At 40.1% G+C, this 17,155-nt stretch overlaps 1 protein-coding gene and 1 non-coding gene across 4 annotated transcripts in view; both read right to left on the reverse strand.

The window, feature by feature from the left end:
* Nucleotides 1–638: 638 nt before the first annotated feature.
* Nucleotides 639–745, reverse strand: LOC122450736. Its single transcript, XR_006272226.1, has one exon. It is a non-coding gene; the product is annotated as a U6 spliceosomal RNA (small nuclear RNA).
* A 5,522-nt stretch (nt 746–6,267) lies between these two features.
* Nucleotides 6,268–17,155, reverse strand: part of ZNF143 (zinc finger protein 143) — a 61,085-nt gene continuing 50,197 nt past the window's right edge. For all 3 annotated transcript variants that reach the window (XM_043480721.1, XM_043480720.1, XM_043480722.1), the window contains exons 15-16: nt 7,910–8,056; nt 6,268–7,020 (exon numbers count right to left, since the gene is read on the reverse strand). In XM_043480721.1, the coding sequence (XP_043336656.1) occupies nt 6,937–7,020; nt 7,910–8,056 (231 nt within the window). In that variant the 3' untranslated portion in view covers nt 6,268–6,936. The remainder of the gene's footprint in view (nt 7,021–7,909; nt 8,057–17,155) is intronic.

A 17,155-nucleotide genomic window follows, 5' to 3' on the forward strand; every position in this document is an offset into this window, starting at 1 on the left:
GGCTTGTGGTATCTAGTTCCCTGATCAGGGATCGAACCTAGGCCCCCTGTAGAGTCTTAGACACTGGACCATCAGGAAAGTCCCCAGTCAGAGCCTACTTGTTAGACTCAAATCCAAGGGTAGGGCAGCAAAGGGCATTCATCCTAATGGTTGCTAAGAACGTTGGGTAGGAGCTTCAGCACCCTATTGCATCCAGTCATGGTTGACTCTGGGGACCTGACCTGGGGTCTGCCTTTGAGTGAGCAAGTGACTTTTTCTGTGAAGATGTAGGAAAGTGGCCCTGTAGACCTTCCTCTGAGACTGCAGGGTGATAGTGGCAGTGGTGGTTTAGTTGCTGTTGTGTCTGACTCTTTGCAACCCCATGAACCGTAGCCTGCCAGGCTTCTCTGTCCATGGGATTCTCCAGGCAAGGATACTGGAGTGGGGTAGCCATTTCCTTTTTTAGGGGATCTTCACAACCTAGGGATCGGATCTATGTCTCTTACATTACAAGTGGCTTCCTGCATTGCAAGCAGATTCTTTTTTTTTAAATTTACTTATTTATTTTAATTGGAGGCTAATTACTTTACAATATTGTGGTGGTTTTTGCATACATTGACATGAATCAGCCATGGGTGTACATGTGTTCCCCATCCTGAAAAAATATGGAACACTTCACTAATTTGCATGTCATCCTTGCGCAGAGGCCATGCTAGTCTTCTCTGTATCATTCCAATTTTAGTATATGTGCTGCTGAAGCGAACACTGCAAGCAGATTCTTTACTGCTGAGCCACCAGGGAAGCCCATGCAGGGATGCAGGATGCGACTAATAAATACTGCCAACAACCTGCCCATACATTAATTAGGACTGGGCTGAGGAGTGTTGAACATTGGTAGAATAAGTGACTAGTACTTGGGACCCATTAGGCCTGGCAGAGATTTGCCCTGTAAGTGCAGGCTTGAAAACAATATTTAGTCCTCAGCACCTTCTAGTCACAAGAATTGCAACTGGCATCTCAGAACTAAATCTCAGATGTGCTCAGAAGTATTTCCTTGGTCAACACTGGTTATAAAGCCAGAAGTGATTGTGAGATTGAGTCAAGAGATAAAACTAGTCTCCTAAGTCTGGTGTGGGCATTTCCTTCTAATGCAGTGGTCCCCAACATTTTTGGCACCAGGGACCAGTTTCACAGAAGACAATTTTTCCACAGACCGGGGTAGGGTAGGGGTGGTTTCTAGATGATTCAAGAGAGTTACATTTATTGTGCACTTTATTTCTAACCTAATGACACCACTGATCTGAAAGGGCATAGCGGTCCATAGCCCAGAGGTTGGGGACCCCTGTCCTAATGTCAAACGCCATGACCTGAGGAGGCAGTCAGGGTTCTTCTCTTCCTATTACTAACCCTGTTTTCTCCTAGCAAGAAATGACTTCCTTTAAGATTAGAGAAAAGACTGACCTCATCCACCCACAGCCGGTTGCTTCCTTCCAGAAGGAAGTGGTGAAGCCGCGTGTAGATGTTAATTGCTCCCTGAACCTACTCAGTGCCTCCTGCTGGTGTCTGACCCCAAGCCTCACCAGAGCCTTTCATCTCTTAGCTAACTGCTTTCTTTTTTATTTTAATATACCCACAAGGTTTCATCAGCTTCATAATAGTGAAGATCACCTTTGCATACCAAAAATGGTCCACTTTTCTGTTGTTCCTGATTTTCTGTTTCAAAGAACATTCAGTAATTTCAGAATGTTACAGAAGCTCTAAGGCATTGGGGAAACTGCTTAGCTGATGAGTTCTGTCTGGGTAAAATGTCTGGTGAGTGTAAGAGCTGCTCCCAACTGGGACCTACTGCCCTCCCAGGGTCCTCATAGGCACAAAAGTGCCATCACTTGCTTGGAGAAAAAGTTCCCTATTTAAAAAGATAAGGCAACTCCCTTGTGGCAGCAGAGATTTTACCTTTTTCCTTAGAAATTGCAGAATTTATCTGGAGGGCTCTGGGACTGAGTCTGCAACTCAGATTAGAGCTGTGTTTCCATATCCTTCCTTATGCAGATGGCCTTCTGGACAGATAAGTGAAGGTGCTGTGTCTTCTTTTTGGATGCCTCCTGTATGTCCAGGGAAACTGCAGAAAGGAAGCAAACTAGGAGAAATTTAGGATTGACATTAGAGCAAGAATCCTATTCTCTGTCATTCAAAAGCAGAAAAGTGAAAAGAAAAAGCTTTTGCCAGGTAATTTTCAGCTTAACTATTCATGCAATTATCCTGATTTTTGAGCATGCTTTATTCTCGCAAGACTTGCTGTCTTTCGATTTTAGCCGAGTTCTGGAAGCAACATGAAATTTCTGCATGAAGGATTGAGGACTCTTTGTGTCTCTCAAGGCAGGTGAGCTTAGAAGCTAGAGGTGATCTGCTTTGCAGGATGTCTAGAATTCTGTGGAAGTAGAAATCCCCAGTTACCCTATGGGAGTCCATAACCTAAAAAGTAGAAGCATATGATATATTCCCCAAACACGAGTCACACCTCCTGTGTGATAGCAAAAAAAGAACTGAAGAGCTTTCCTAGGCAGGGCAGGCTGCATAATCTGCGAGGCTTAGTGCAAAAAGAAAAAGAAAATAATGGGGACTCTTGGTCAAAAAGCAGGAGAAAAAGGGCTGTCAAAGGTATACATAAAGTCAGACACAGAAGGACGAATAGCGTGTGATTCCACTTCTGTGAAGTACCAAGTGTAGTCAGAGTCATAGAAAGAGAAAGAATGGTGGTTGCCAGGGGCTGGAGGGCGTGGGGAAGGGGAGTTTTTAATGGGTATAATTTCAGTTTTGGAAGATGAGAAGGTTTTGCAGATGGTGTTGATGTTTACACAACAGAGTGAATGTACTTAATGAACTGCACACTCAAAAATGGTTAAAGTGGTAAATTCTTTATTATGCATATTATAGCCTCCACCTCTCGCCCACATGCGCATAAGAAATACATTTTTTTTTCCTTCTTTCACAGACTCTTATGACTTGTCATGGTGTTTTTTATTTGCTATTTAATGTCATCCTAAGTAAGGAAAAATTAAGACCTAAATTTTTAGCATCAATTTTACTCTTCATTTTTATTTTATGCAATACCAATTTTAAATGAAAATGTCTAAAGGTATTTAACTTGTACTTGGAATCATTGAAATTATACAACTTGAATTTTGTGTAATTCCAGGAGGTTACCTTGAGCTGGCTAGAAGAGAAAAACAAGAGCCAAGGTCTGGAAAAGTGGAAGGAGGAGGTGAGGATACCCCTGGCACAGAACCTGGAGAAAGAGCCCTCCAGGGTATAGGACCTCATGGGTGCCTGAGGGGGTGGTCTCTTTGACTTAATAGCTGCCAGCTTCCCCTTCCCACAGGCCTGCCACCCCAGCCCACAGCACACAGGCTACTGCCAAGCATCGTTAGAACTCAGAGCTGGGATGAGCTCAGTAGGTGGGGTTGGCCGCCACCATGCCCCCAACACCCACCTTCCTGCACTGGCACCAGACCCCTGCCAGGCAGGGGAGTGGCAGGAGAACCCATCCATGGCAGCCGTAGGGAATGTGACTGCGTAAGGCCAGGCTCCAAGGACCCCCCCAGTCCCCCCCCACCCCGCCCACCACCGTGCCTGCCTGCTCCATTGTTGGTCCCAGGAGACTTGACACAAAATCAAAGATAAAATGATTAAGAATTTTAAGACTGCAACCACAGTGCATTCAGCCCCAACTGCAGGGCTCTCAACAGTGCTAGTCACACACCCTGTTCCTCAGGCCAAAGAAAAGAGTGTGTTTGGCTGGAGTATTCTTTGAAAGACCCCCTCATCCCTGAAGGAAACCTAGTTAAGTGCAGAAGTGCTGACAGTGGAGGGGCTGAGGCAGCCTCGCCTCGCGTCCCTCCAGTTCCCTTTCCTTTCTTTCTGACAAGAGACCCCAGCTCCGCCCCTCTCCTTTCAGCTTCCCACTCCCCACCCACGGTTGGTCGACTGGTCTACAACTTGTCCGAGCCAAGAAACACGGGGATGTAAATTCCTTGGGATGAGACATGGAATCCAGCCCATGTCAGCTCTGAGTGCACAGTTTCCCAAGTTCCCTAGTCCCAGGGCTGCCATGCAGGAGTGCAGGATGTGAAACTGTCCATTAGTTTGCCCGATGACCTGGGGGTGAAGTGCCCGGGCACAGGGAGAAGTGTGGCCCTCTGGGTGGCTGCCACCTGTAGAGGATTAAGGAAGCCGAATCCTTTTATTTCCTAAATTGGAGCGCAGACTGTAGCCAATGTACTTTCTCTTTGTAGTGGCTTTAAGTTGTGTCTGGGATAGAGTCGGGGGTGTTTTTCTTGGACTGAAAGGCTTGCCTTGAGCATCGTCTGGATCATATTGCAGAGTTATGCTCCAACTAGCTACATCTGCTAAGATGTACCCAGGGGGAGTTCCCCGGCCGTCCAGGGGGTAGGACTTGGCGCTTTCAATGCCATGGTGCTGGGTTCAATACCCGGTCGGAGAACTAAGATTCTGCAAGACTCGTGGAGCAGCTGGGGAAGAAAAAAAGATGTACTCTAGTTTCATCAAGTATCTTGGGGAGACTCTTCAACTTTAGCAGGCTGAGAAGAAACCCCACACCAGCTTTACTTGCAACTCTCAGCGCATCAGCTGGAGTCTTCCCTTGGGGGAATACACTATCTATGCTCCTGAGGTCCCTTCCCAGGAAGTCAGGGGACAAACCAGCAGCACCCCCTGCCCTATTCTCTGGTGCTATTAGGAAGGCATTTTCTTTTCAGCTGAGGGACAATCAGGTCCACCAGCAGCATCCAACTCAGTTCTGTCCAATCCAGGCAGAGGAGCTGGGGTGAGGGATGAACACCCTCAATTCTAAACAGAGGTAGGTGAAAGGCAAAGCCTAGGGAGGCTTGGGTACTGGTTCACAGTAGACCCAGCTGGGCTCAGCAGAGCAGCTCCAGGTTGGCAGCCAGTCCCTGGAGGAGGGAAGAGGAGTGGAAAGTGGGAGCACAGTTCAAGATCCTGTTCTTCATCTATCCCACCCCTAACCCCGCCCCTGCCCCATGCTGACCCCTCTCTGAGCCTCATCTGGGAGTTGTGTATTTAAATGTCTCTGTCAAGAATGGAGACTGAGACTGTGGGTGACTAAGACCTTTCTAACATATATCTTTGAAGAGCTTTGAAGGGAAGCAGCCAATCCCCCCTGCCCAACCCTGCCGGGTTTCCCATTTCAAATGATTAAGTCATGACCCTTCTTAGCAAGACTTCAAAGAACCTGATCAAAGATAACATTTATATTAAATAAAACAGCACATTTTTTCCTTTTTACTGTAAAGCTTGAAATGAAAAACAGCCCTGTTTCAGCTCTCCGGCCAACAAAGCACGGTGAAAACAGCAGAGAAGTGATCCTTACAGGACAACCCTCACACACCCTCCCCCTATCTTTTTTGGAACTCGGTGGCCCCTACACTGAATCTCTTAACATTAAAGATGCTTTTTTCAGGTGCTCATCAGGTCACTGGGCAATCATAAATCCCCACCAAAGCTTGGGACTTCCCTGAAGGTCCAGTGGTTAGGGCTCTGCACTTCTACTGCAGGGGGATGGGTTCGATCCCTGTTTAGGGAACCAGGATTCGGCATGCCACCAGAAATTAAAAAAAAAGAAATCACCAAAGCTCATATACATAGTCTCTGTCACAAGTTACCATCTGAGAAGGCAGTTTTGGTGTGGTGAAAAAAAACACCCTGGATGTGGGAGTCAGTCTGGCTTCTCAAGTCTTTGCCTTGCCTCACCACAGTCCTGGGCAGACACAACTTCTTTGAACCTTCAGCTTTCTCATGTACAAACAGAGGTATTAAATCTCATATATCTCACAAAATCCTGTTATAAGCAGATGAATATGTATGGAAAAGTACTTATTGTGCTTGATACATAATATACTCTCTCTGTATATATATTTTGTATTTTAACCTATTACATTAGTGTTTTCTACAACTCTTCCCCCCACCCCATACCAATTTAATGAAACAAATATAAAGGTAACATTTTAAAAATTGCTGTATTCAAAATTAATAATAAACTTTAGGGTAAATAAGCTTTAAAATAAAAGTACATAAGCAAAAATAAATAATTTACACCAACCCACTAACCTAATTTTCAGAGTAAAGCCATTTCCAATTACAGCACTATTTTCCCGGGCTCCAGCCTGTGGTCAAACTTTGATAGTTCATTATTTTTAAGAAACAGTAACGAAAAACTGAACACTCAGGAAATCATCTTTAACAAAACCGAAGTACTGGATTTAACTTTTTAATTTTAAATAAACAAACTTTGTAATTTTATACATAATCCAATGTAATGCTAATATAATTAGCACTTCAGCTTGCACAGCTGGTATTTAACAGGGGTGGAAAACTGTAATGAATAGTCTTCAAACCGTGAGATATTTAATACAAATAAAAATGGACAAGTATACAGTAGAACAAAAACTGCAGACACTCTACTAGCTGAGGGAAATATCTGAAGGCTTTACATCCTTTATTATCCATGATGGCTTTTGGAATTATGATTGTTTGACATATAGAACCTTTGACATTTTCAATACAGCCTTTATTTTTTTTTTTCACAGTAAGTTAAAAATCCATCATAAGACTCCATAAGACTTCACTGGTCTTGCACGTAGACTCTAGGAGTCTGCAATCTGATAAAAGAGTAACATAAAAAATTACTGTATTGCCCTAATTTCATACTTCCTTGTACACAATACATCAGTTTGGGAAATCTATTCCAAGGGTTATATACACAAAAGTGTCAAGAATAAAATGTTCTCCACTCTTGCATAAAAATGTGTACAGTGTTTCGGGAATGGAAAATTTCTAATTTTCCTGGGCCCGGGCTTCATGGATCTCTGCTGCCTGAAGATGAAAGGCTTCTCTGGCTTTATTGCTCCATTGTTCTGAGGATTAATCATCTAACCCTGGCGTTTCTCCTTGCTGGATCCTGGATGCTATTCTGATGGCTTCTTCCAGAGATGGCTGTTCTCCAAGCTGAAACAGGAACATACACATAGCCACAGTCAAGATAATGCCAAAGAAATATAATATGCCAGAAGTAAAATTTCTCTCTATAACATCTGGGCTTGTTAAAGTACTAATGCTCACCCACAAAACACAAAAATTCCTGCTGGGGAGAATAATGCAGTTTCTTTATATGGGATTTTGATAAATCTTCACACATGCAAGGAACAAAATGATTATCTTATCTGTTCTGTTTATCTTTTCTGTTGGAGATAAGAGAGCTTCATGAGCCTTTAGCTTCATGCCCATAAACTAAATTAAAACCAACAGCTGGCATTTTCCAGAGTGCGTTCTAACCCTTTTCCGAGTAAATATCTTAAAACAAAAAACAAACTTCCCAAGGAAAGGTAACCTACACCTCACATTCTAGATTCTCTGAATGCAGTGACTTCCCAGAGAATGTATTCTTCATAGTCTTCTGACATTCCCCACCATAAAATACAGCTGTTGTGCAGGGACTTTTTTGAGGACTAACTTGGGAGTCTATGTTTACAGGAGGTTCATTTCCAAGGAATAACTCTTAAATGCTTTATAGAATCCTGCCTAATTAAGCTTTTTTTTTTTTCTAATTAAACTTTTATTCTGACAGTAAAGATGGTTGGTCAGGTACACACAGGGATGTATATACCAGGAGCTTTATACTTCTTGTTATAAATTCCCCTAGAATACACAAAGATAGTAGCAAGCAAAGTTTTAGTCTCTTTGAGTTTATTTCAAACACAGCAATTTCCTTAAAGGAGCTAAGTACTGCGTATTATTCTGCGCCCTGCCTCTGTGAATGTTACGCATCAGAGAACAGTGACAAGGCTGGGGGCTGAACAGACTGCTGTCCACAGAGGACAGCTGCCATGGTACTCACCTGGACTGCGATCTGGGTGCCATTGGATGTTGCCACTAAGGTCAAAGGTCTGGTTTCTGTGGTTACTAAGTGATGGCTATGCTGTTGGTGCCCCATTTCTGATGATGCAGTGTGGAATGCTGCCAAGTCCTGAGCCACAATTGCAACCTTAAAAAATACACAGAAGAATTAAAACTATGATTTAAATAGGTTAAAATCCATTTAATGCAAGGGACTGTCTTCAAATTCAAAAGCTAATCCTCCCTTCTGACCATAGACTTATAGAAGCTGAAAGCTGGAAACGACCTTACATATTGTCTATGCTGAACTCCTCTTTTTTTCCTCTTTTTTGTTTTGACTACACCACCCAGACTGTGGGACTTTAGTTCCCCTACGAGGGAGTGAACCCGGGACCTCAACAGTGAGAGCAGAGTCCTAACTACTGGACCGCCAGGGAATTCCCATGGACTCCTCTTTGTTGAGGAAGTTGACACTCAGAAAGAAGGGACTTATCTAAAGTTAAGAAGCAAGCAGATAGCAAAACAGGATAGAGGACACTGAGAAAGTGGATTCGCTGTCAGGTTCCATTAAACAGAAGAGACGTGACTGTGCCTTAGGGCACAGTCTAATTCTAATTCCCTAAGCAGCTGCCTGGGAAGTTACACACGTGGATTAATTTATACCTCAAATGTCTATTTATTTTATTTTTTTCAAATGTCTATTTATTCCTGAGTTTGGATCAGTGGTAGATACACTATTTTCTCCTGTTTATCTGTTGCACTAAAAACTAGATTTCCATTAACCAAAAAGGACCTACTATATGACACAGAGAACTCTGCTCAATGTTATGTGGCAGACGGGATGGGAGGGGAGTTTAGGGGAGAATGGATACATATTTAGGTACAGCTGAATCCCTTTGCTGTTCACCTGAAACCATCACAACACTGTTTGTTAATCAGCCATTCCCCAATACAAAATAAAAGGTTTTAAAAAAATTAGATTTCCGTTAAATTTTTTAAATTAAACAAAAAAATTAAAAATAAAAATAATTTTAAATAATAAAAATATTTTAAAATTAAAAATAAATAGTGATCCAGTGGTTAGGACTCACTCTCACTGCCATGGGTCTGGGTTCCAGCCCTGGTCAGGGAATTGAACTAAGATCCCAGCAAGCTGCACAGCATGGCCAAAAAAAGAAAAAAAAAGATTTCCATTAATTGGGAAAACAAAGTACCAGGAACATTACTACACAGCATGAGGGATCTTAGTTTTCCAACCAAGGACTGAACCCATGACTCCTGTAGTGGAAGCGTGGAATCCTAACCACTGGATTACCAGGGGATTAATTCCCAGCAACATATTTTGTCACAGTCACTTCCTCTTTTAGACCCCACGGAATCTTTCCAACCTGTTCCTGAAGTATCTAGTCAGAGTGGTTAAAAGTGCTTTTGTGGCTCTTAAACTATGAATGCAGCTTTTTCTATGTAGATAATAACAGAAAATAGCATCAACTACATGTCATATGATATTTAAGAATTCTGTTCAGCCAAACTTAGAGAAAGAATAGGTTAAAAACTGAAATTACTATTTTACTTGGCCATTAATCTAGTAAGAATGCTAGATTTTAGTGCTAATAGATATTTAGCTTGGATCAATCCCAGTATTGGTCCATAGTCCAGCAACAGATTTTAGTCCAACAACAGGGGAGTAGCTTATATTAGATTAACCTTTCCTGCAGGTAACAATCATAAAGTGTAGAAAAAATATGAAAAAGCAACCATCTGAAGGCATTGGTGAACGGTGAAAAGCAGGCAGGAAATGGAGGGGATTCTCAAAAGGGAACCACACTGGGTCACATCGGTTTCAACAGTTTTTCCACTTGAGGGCAGTCACCAACCTGAACAGCATAAGGCAACTTATGGTATCAGATAATTAAGTCCAGGGCTGCCAGGATGGCTATTTATTGAAAGGGATATCCTAGAAAGGAGAAAACCAGAGGGAGGGGGACCCCCCAAACCTGTATATAAGTTCCTCTCAATTCTTTAAGACCTCAGAACTGCAAATGTATTGGGGAGGTGTCAATAAATCTGGAATAAAGCAGCAGCTAGAAGGCTAAAAAGCTGAGAAGAGGATTCAGTGATACTCACTACAGGGCAGACAGAATTTAGAATTTCAACCCCACCACGTTTAGAAGATTACCTCAGGCTTTCCACTGAAACCTTAAGAGCTACACTTTAGGAGTAAAGACTATGTCCCAGGACTAAAGGTTCACCCTGAGACCAAATGGCAAAACCAAAACAAATCTACCTTAATAAAGTACAAACCCCAGCCTCCACATGTAACTTAACTACTTGATAAAATTAATATTCTTCAGAGGAAGATAACCAAATCAAAAATCCCCATAATGTATCATCCACAATATCCAGAATACAATAAAAAATTACAACACATGAGAAGAGGAAAATGGAACCCAGAGTCAAGAGAATATGAAGTTAACAGAAACAGACCTTGAGATGACCAATATGTTGTGATTAGCAAACAAGGACTTTAAGACAGTTACTATAAATACGTTAAAAAGCTTATGGAATTCACACAAGGGGAAATCTCAGTAAATAAATGAAAACTATAAAAAAGTAAATTCTACAGTCAAAAATGACAATATCTAAAATTATCTAAATGGGCCTAATAAAAGATGGGTAAAGATGGTGATGTCAAAAGAAAAGGTCAGTGAACTCAAAGATAGAGCAATAAAAATTATCTATCTGAAGAACTAAGAAAAAAAAAGAATGCATCCCCAGAAACTTGTGGGAAAACACCAAGTTAATATACATATACTTTAGAGACCCAGAAATAAAACAGAAACAATGATGTAGAATAAAAACTTTTGATGAAATAACAGCCTAACTTTCCCTAAATTTGATAAAAACACTAACACCCTCCCCTACAAAAAACATTACTATATAATGTTTCATAATATTACATATGTTGTCTTATAATTACATATAAGAAACCTACCAGATAAATACAAAGAAGACCACACCATAATTACATTGCTAAAAAGCAAATATAATTAGTCTAGAAAATAGCCAGAGGAAAAACTGGTGTATCATATACAGGGGAACAATCATATGAAGATGGCTGATTTCTCATCAGACACAATGAAGGACAGAGACAATTTAAAGTGCTGAAAGGAAAAAAAACCCCGCCAATTCTATATCTAGCAAAAATATCCTTCAAGACAAAAATACGTTTCAAACAGAAAGGTGACATAACATGTTTTCAAATAAGCAAAACCAGAGAATTTGTCACTGTAGATCTGCACTACAAATAATGCTAAAGTATATCCTTCAGGGGACTTTCCTGGTGGCCCAGTGATAAAGATTCTGCCTTGCAAAGCAGGGGACACAGGTCTGGTCTCTGGTTGGGGAACTAAGATCCCACATGTTGCAGAGCAACTAAGCCCAAGTGCAGCAGCTACTGAGCCCACATGCTACAACTACTGAAGCCTGCCCACTTTGGAGCCTGCACCACACCAAAGGGTCCATGCACCACATGGAAAGATCCTGTGTGCCACAACTAAGACCCGACACAGCCAAAATGAATTAACTAATTTAAAAAACAAAATATATCCTTCAGGCCAAACGGATGTCATATGGACACTCAAATCTACAGAAAGGCATAAGAGGCAATGGAAATTATAAACCAGCAGATAAGTATAAAATATTATGTTTCCCATCATCTTGTAACTTACTTAAAAGATTAACTGCTTATGCTAAAAAATAATATTGCACTGCGGGGGTTTTAATATATGTAAATATAAAATAAATCACAGCAGCACAAAGAGTAGGGGCATAAATGAAAACACACTGTTTCAAGGTTTTATGTAAAGTAACAATCTTCAGTCTAAGTAGACCACAATAACTTAAGGATGCACATTTTAATCCTTGGGGCAACCTCAAAAAAGTAACAGAGAAGGGTATAATTATGAAGTCATTTGTGGAATTAAAATGAAATATGTACACACCTAATAACAGCATTTCAAAAACCTGGAAGTAAAAAAAGAAACAACTAAAAGGGAGACAAATCCACAATCATAATTGGAGATATCAATTACTTTTTCTTAGTAACTGATAGAACAAATATATCAAAGATTAATAAGGTTATAGAATATTTGAACACTATCAACCACCTGTAACATGCTATACACAACAAGTGCAGAACACACATTCTTTTCAAATACATATGAAATACAATAGGAAATCAATGAAAGACAAAGGGAAAACAAGTCTCAAATTTCAAAATAATAATATCTTACAGAATAGGTTCTCTGACCATAACAGACTTAAATTAAAAATCAAGAAAAACAGGTATCTAGAAAAGTACCAGATATTAAGAAATTATCAGGGCTTCCCTGGTGGCTCAGATGGTAAAGAATCTGCCCACAATGTGGGAGACCTAGGTTCAATCCCTGGGTCAGGAAGATCCCCTGGAGAAGGAAATGGCTACCCACTCCAGTATCCTTGCCTGGAGAATCCATGGACAGAGAAGCCCGGCAGGCTACAGTCTAACCTCGCAGAGTCGAACATGACTGAGCAACTAACATTTTCTCTTTCAAGAAATTAAACAACCTACGTGCAAATTAAAACCACAATGATATACCATTTCACATCCACTAGAATGGCTAAACTTTTAAATAGCAACAACTCAAAATGCTGATGATATGAAACAAATAGAACTATTGTGAGTGGGAGTGTGAGTGGGGTCAAACCACTTTAAAGAACTGCTTGACACTTTCATATAAAGTTAAATATAACTCTACCCTATGACTCAGCAATTCCACTAACAGGTTATTAATCAGAGAATGAGAATATGTGTCTACAAATAAACTTGTACTAGAATTTTTACCACCATCTTAATTCATAATAGAAAAAAAAACCTGGAAGCATCCCAAATATTTGTTCATCAAGGGGGGAATCTATCAACAAATTGTGATACATTCCTAACCACAGAATACTGCTTAGCAAGAAAAATGAAGGAACTCATGTTATAAACAATAACATGGATAAATCTCCAAAATGTTATGTTAAAGAAAAAAACACAAAACAAGACAGTTCATACTCTGGCTTCACCATGCAAAATTCAAGAATAGACAAGATAATACAATCAGAACAACTTGGTGGAGACTGACTGGACGGTGTCCTAAGAGAACGTTCTGGGGTGATAGAAAAGTTCTAGGTCTTGTTTGGCATGGGATGGGTGTGTATTAACAACTCACTAAACTGTAAACTTAAGATCTGTGCAGGTGGTGGTCTGGTGATTAGGATTCTGTGCTTTAAACTGCCAGGAGCCCAGGTGTGATCCTTGGTTGGGGAACTAAGATCCTGCAAACCACATGATGTGGGGGAAAAAAAATCTATGCATTTCACTGTATATAAATCTTACTTCAATGAAGAAAAAAACAATTGCAGGCTAATATGAAAAACATGTTCAACCTCACTAATAGAAAAGTTAAAGTAAAAATATAACTTATCTCTTGCTTGTGAATAATGCAAATGTAAAAAACAAAATCCTCAATGCTACCAAGAGTACAGTGAAATAAGAATACTTTTAGATCCATGGCATAATTATTAAAGTTCTCCAGGAAGGAATTTGGCAATATTCTTTTTAGAAGAAAGTTAAAATAGTTCATACCATTAATCTAATAATTCCATGTCTAGAATTTGTTTCCCATGAAAATAATCAGAGCCTTGCAGAATAATCTGTGTATGTGGAATGCGTTAATACATGATGGTATATCCTGCACTGCAGGCAGATTCTTTACTGCTGAGCTACCGGGGAAGCCCTATAGTATATCCATTTGATGGATTATTTTATAAATATTAAAAATCCTTTTAAAAGAACATTTAATTGATATGAGAAAGTGCTCAGGATATAGTGTTAAGTGGATGACAAACATACAAAATTGTATTATAATCCTAACTTTGTTCACACATGCATATACACAGAAAACAAGATGAATAGTCCTAAATGTTGAGACTAGTTATTTTAACTTCAAGGGATTATAGCTGATTTTTAGTTTGTCTTTATTTTCAAATTCTTTTGCGTACATACCTTTAAGTGGAATTACCGGATCACATGTAAATCTATGCTCAACTTTTTAAGAACTGCCATGTTGATTTCCATAGGAGCTACATTCCCATGAGCAACGCACAAGAGTTCCAATTTCTTTATATTGTCCCCAAATTTGTTATTTTCTGTTTTTGGATAAAAGTGAACCTAATGGGGGTGAAGTGGGGTCTCACTATGATTTTGATTTGTATTTTCCTAATGATGAATGTATGGATGTGAGAGCTGGACTGTGAAGAAAGCTAAGCACCGAAAAATTGATGTTTTTGAACTGTGGTATTGGAGAAGACTCTTGAGAGTCCCTTAGACTGCAAGGACATCCAACCAGTCCAAGGAGATCAGTTCTGGGTGTTCATTGGAAGGACTGATGCTGAAGCTGAAACTCCAATACTTTGGTCACCTCATGTGAAGAGTTGACTCATTGGAGAAGACCCTGATGCTGGGAGGGATTGGGGGCAGGAGGAGAAGGGGACGACAGAGGATGAGATGGGCTGGATGGCATCACCAACTCGGTGGACATGAGTTTGAGTAAACTCCGGGAGTTGGTGATGGACAGAGAGGCCTGGCGTGCTGCAATTCATGGGGTTGCAAAGAGTTGGACACGACTGAGTGACTGAACTGAACTGAATGACGAATGATGTTGGATACCTTTCCATGTGCTAAATGACCATCTGTAAATCTTCTTGGAGAAATGTCTATTCAAGTTCCTTGCTCATTTTTAAATTCGGTTGCTTGTTTTTTTTCTTGATGAGTTATAGGAATTCTTTATATAGTCTATTTTTCCCTTTGTAATATTATTTTTATTATTTTAAAATATATTCTAGATATTAATTCCTTAGCAGATATGTGACTTGCAAATATTTTCTCTCATTCTATAGACTGTTTTTTCACTTTCTTGGTAGTGGTTTTTGATGCACAAGTGATTTTAAATTTTTTTGTTTTTTTTGGCTGTGCCTCACAGCTTCTAGGATTCTCAGTTCCCTGACCGGAGACTGAATCCAGGCCATGGCAGTGAACGGCTAGAATCCTAACCACTAGGCTACCAGGGAACTATCAAGTGTTTTTAATTTTTAAGAAGTTCAATTTATTTTTTTCTTTCATCTCCTATAATTTTGGTGTCATATGTAAGCACTAATCTAATCCAATTTTTTTTTTCTTTCACTGCCTGTGTTTCTGGTGTCATACATAAGAAATAAGATCATGAATACTTTTGCCTGTTTTATTCTAAGTGTTTCATAGTTTTCACTCTTAAATCCATTTTGAGCTAATTTTTATATATATGGTATAAGGTAAGGGTCCAACTTCTTTTTTTTTTTTTTTTGCATGGGGATATATTCAGGTTTCTCAGCATTTGCTGAAAAGACCTTTCCCACTGAATGGTCAAATTCTGATTGTCAAAACATAATTGATATATATGTGAGGATTTATTTCTAGACTCTCTTATTTTATTCCACTGAGAATGCAGACTACTTCTGTAATCTGAAATTAACTAAAATAGATAGAAAGCATTGACTCTTCAGTCTATATACCTGCTAACCAGGCTTCCAGAGGCACCTGGAAAAATAAGTCTGAGAAATACAATTACCTTAGTTACACACACACACACACAGACTTAGGGAAGGACTGACTACTTTCTTCTCATGTATGAAAAGAAATAGTTATTTAAGTGTTACAGATAATTCACGGCGGTGGGGGTGGGGTGTGCAAACAACCCAGTGGATGGCCAACCTTGCCCAGGGGCCTACACGTAGTTACAGCAGGAGTCAGCGCAGCAGCAGGTCCGCCAGTGAAACCCCCTGCTGTGATATCCCGAGTCGCTGGAAGCTGCCTGGCTTCATTCTAGCCCTCAAAGCCTTCTCTCTTGAGAAATTTTCTGGCCCACAGGCTGCAGATAAGCTACATAAGAATGTTTAATTTAGGATCACTATCTTTCTAGACCTGCAATTGTAACTCATACCAGGTATATTTACTCAAGCTGGGCTATAAACCCATCCAGGAATCTTAGAGCCATGGACATGACTGCAAAGCGATTAGGTGGGACCATTGCAAAACACAGCCTAGCGGTTACATTTTTTTATTTGTTTTGGCATAAGGAATAATTAGCAAACAACAAAAATGCATGAATCTTGGGTGTTATGTTCAGTTTTAACAGATACAACCGTGAAACAGCCACTTAAAACAAGATGTTGAACAGTTTCTTCATATTGCATTCCATCAATTTCCTGCCTGAGCCCAAGCAGCACTTTCTGATTTCTACCATCATGGATTTGTCTTGTGTGTTCCTGGATTTCATTCATTTAAGTGGAATCATATGGTATGTATTCTAGATGGAATTGTTGAGTCATAGAGCAGAGGTATGTTTGACTTTATGAGAAACTGCCAAAGAGTTCTCCAAACTGGTTGTATTATTTTTTTTTCCCATTTATTTTTATTAGTTGGAGGCTAATTACTTTACAATACTGTAGTGGTTTTTGCCATACATTGACATGAATCAGCCATGGATTTACATGTATTCCCCATCCCGATCCCCCCTCCTGGTTGTATTATTTTACACTCTCACTAGAGGGTTAATGTCCTAGTTGCTTCATTTTTGCCAGTGTTTGTTTCTATTAGTCTTTTTTATTTTAGCCACTTCCCTGTGTCTGAAATGGTATCTTTGTGATTTCAACTCGTATTTATTTGATGACTAAAGATGTTGAGTACTTTTTCCTGTTACTGCCTTTGATGTATCTTCTTTTGTGAGGGATCTGATCAAATAAGCAAGCAAATGATTTGCTCATTTATAATCTTTATTTATTTTGCTCATTTTTAATGAATTGTTCATATTATTCACAATACAAGTCCACTATCAGATAAAGTATGAACATTTTTTTTCCAGTTCAGGGCGTACCTAATCTTTTCCTATATGTGTCTTTAGTTCAGTTCAGTTCAATCGCTCAGTCATGTCTGACTCTTTGCAACCCCATGAACTGCAGCATGCCAGGCCTCCCTGTCCATCACTAATTGCTGAAGTCTACCCAAACCCATGTCCATTGAGTCGGTGATGCCATCCAAACATCTCATCCTCTGTCATCCCCTTCTCCTCCCGCCCTCAATCTTTCCTAGCATCAGGGTCTTTTCAAATGAGTCAGTTCTTCACAT

The sequence above is a fragment of the Cervus canadensis genome, chromosome 11, assembly GCF_019320065.1.
Source record: "Cervus canadensis isolate Bull #8, Minnesota chromosome 11, ASM1932006v1, whole genome shotgun sequence".
NCBI lineage: Eukaryota > Metazoa > Chordata > Mammalia > Artiodactyla > Cervidae > Cervus > Cervus canadensis.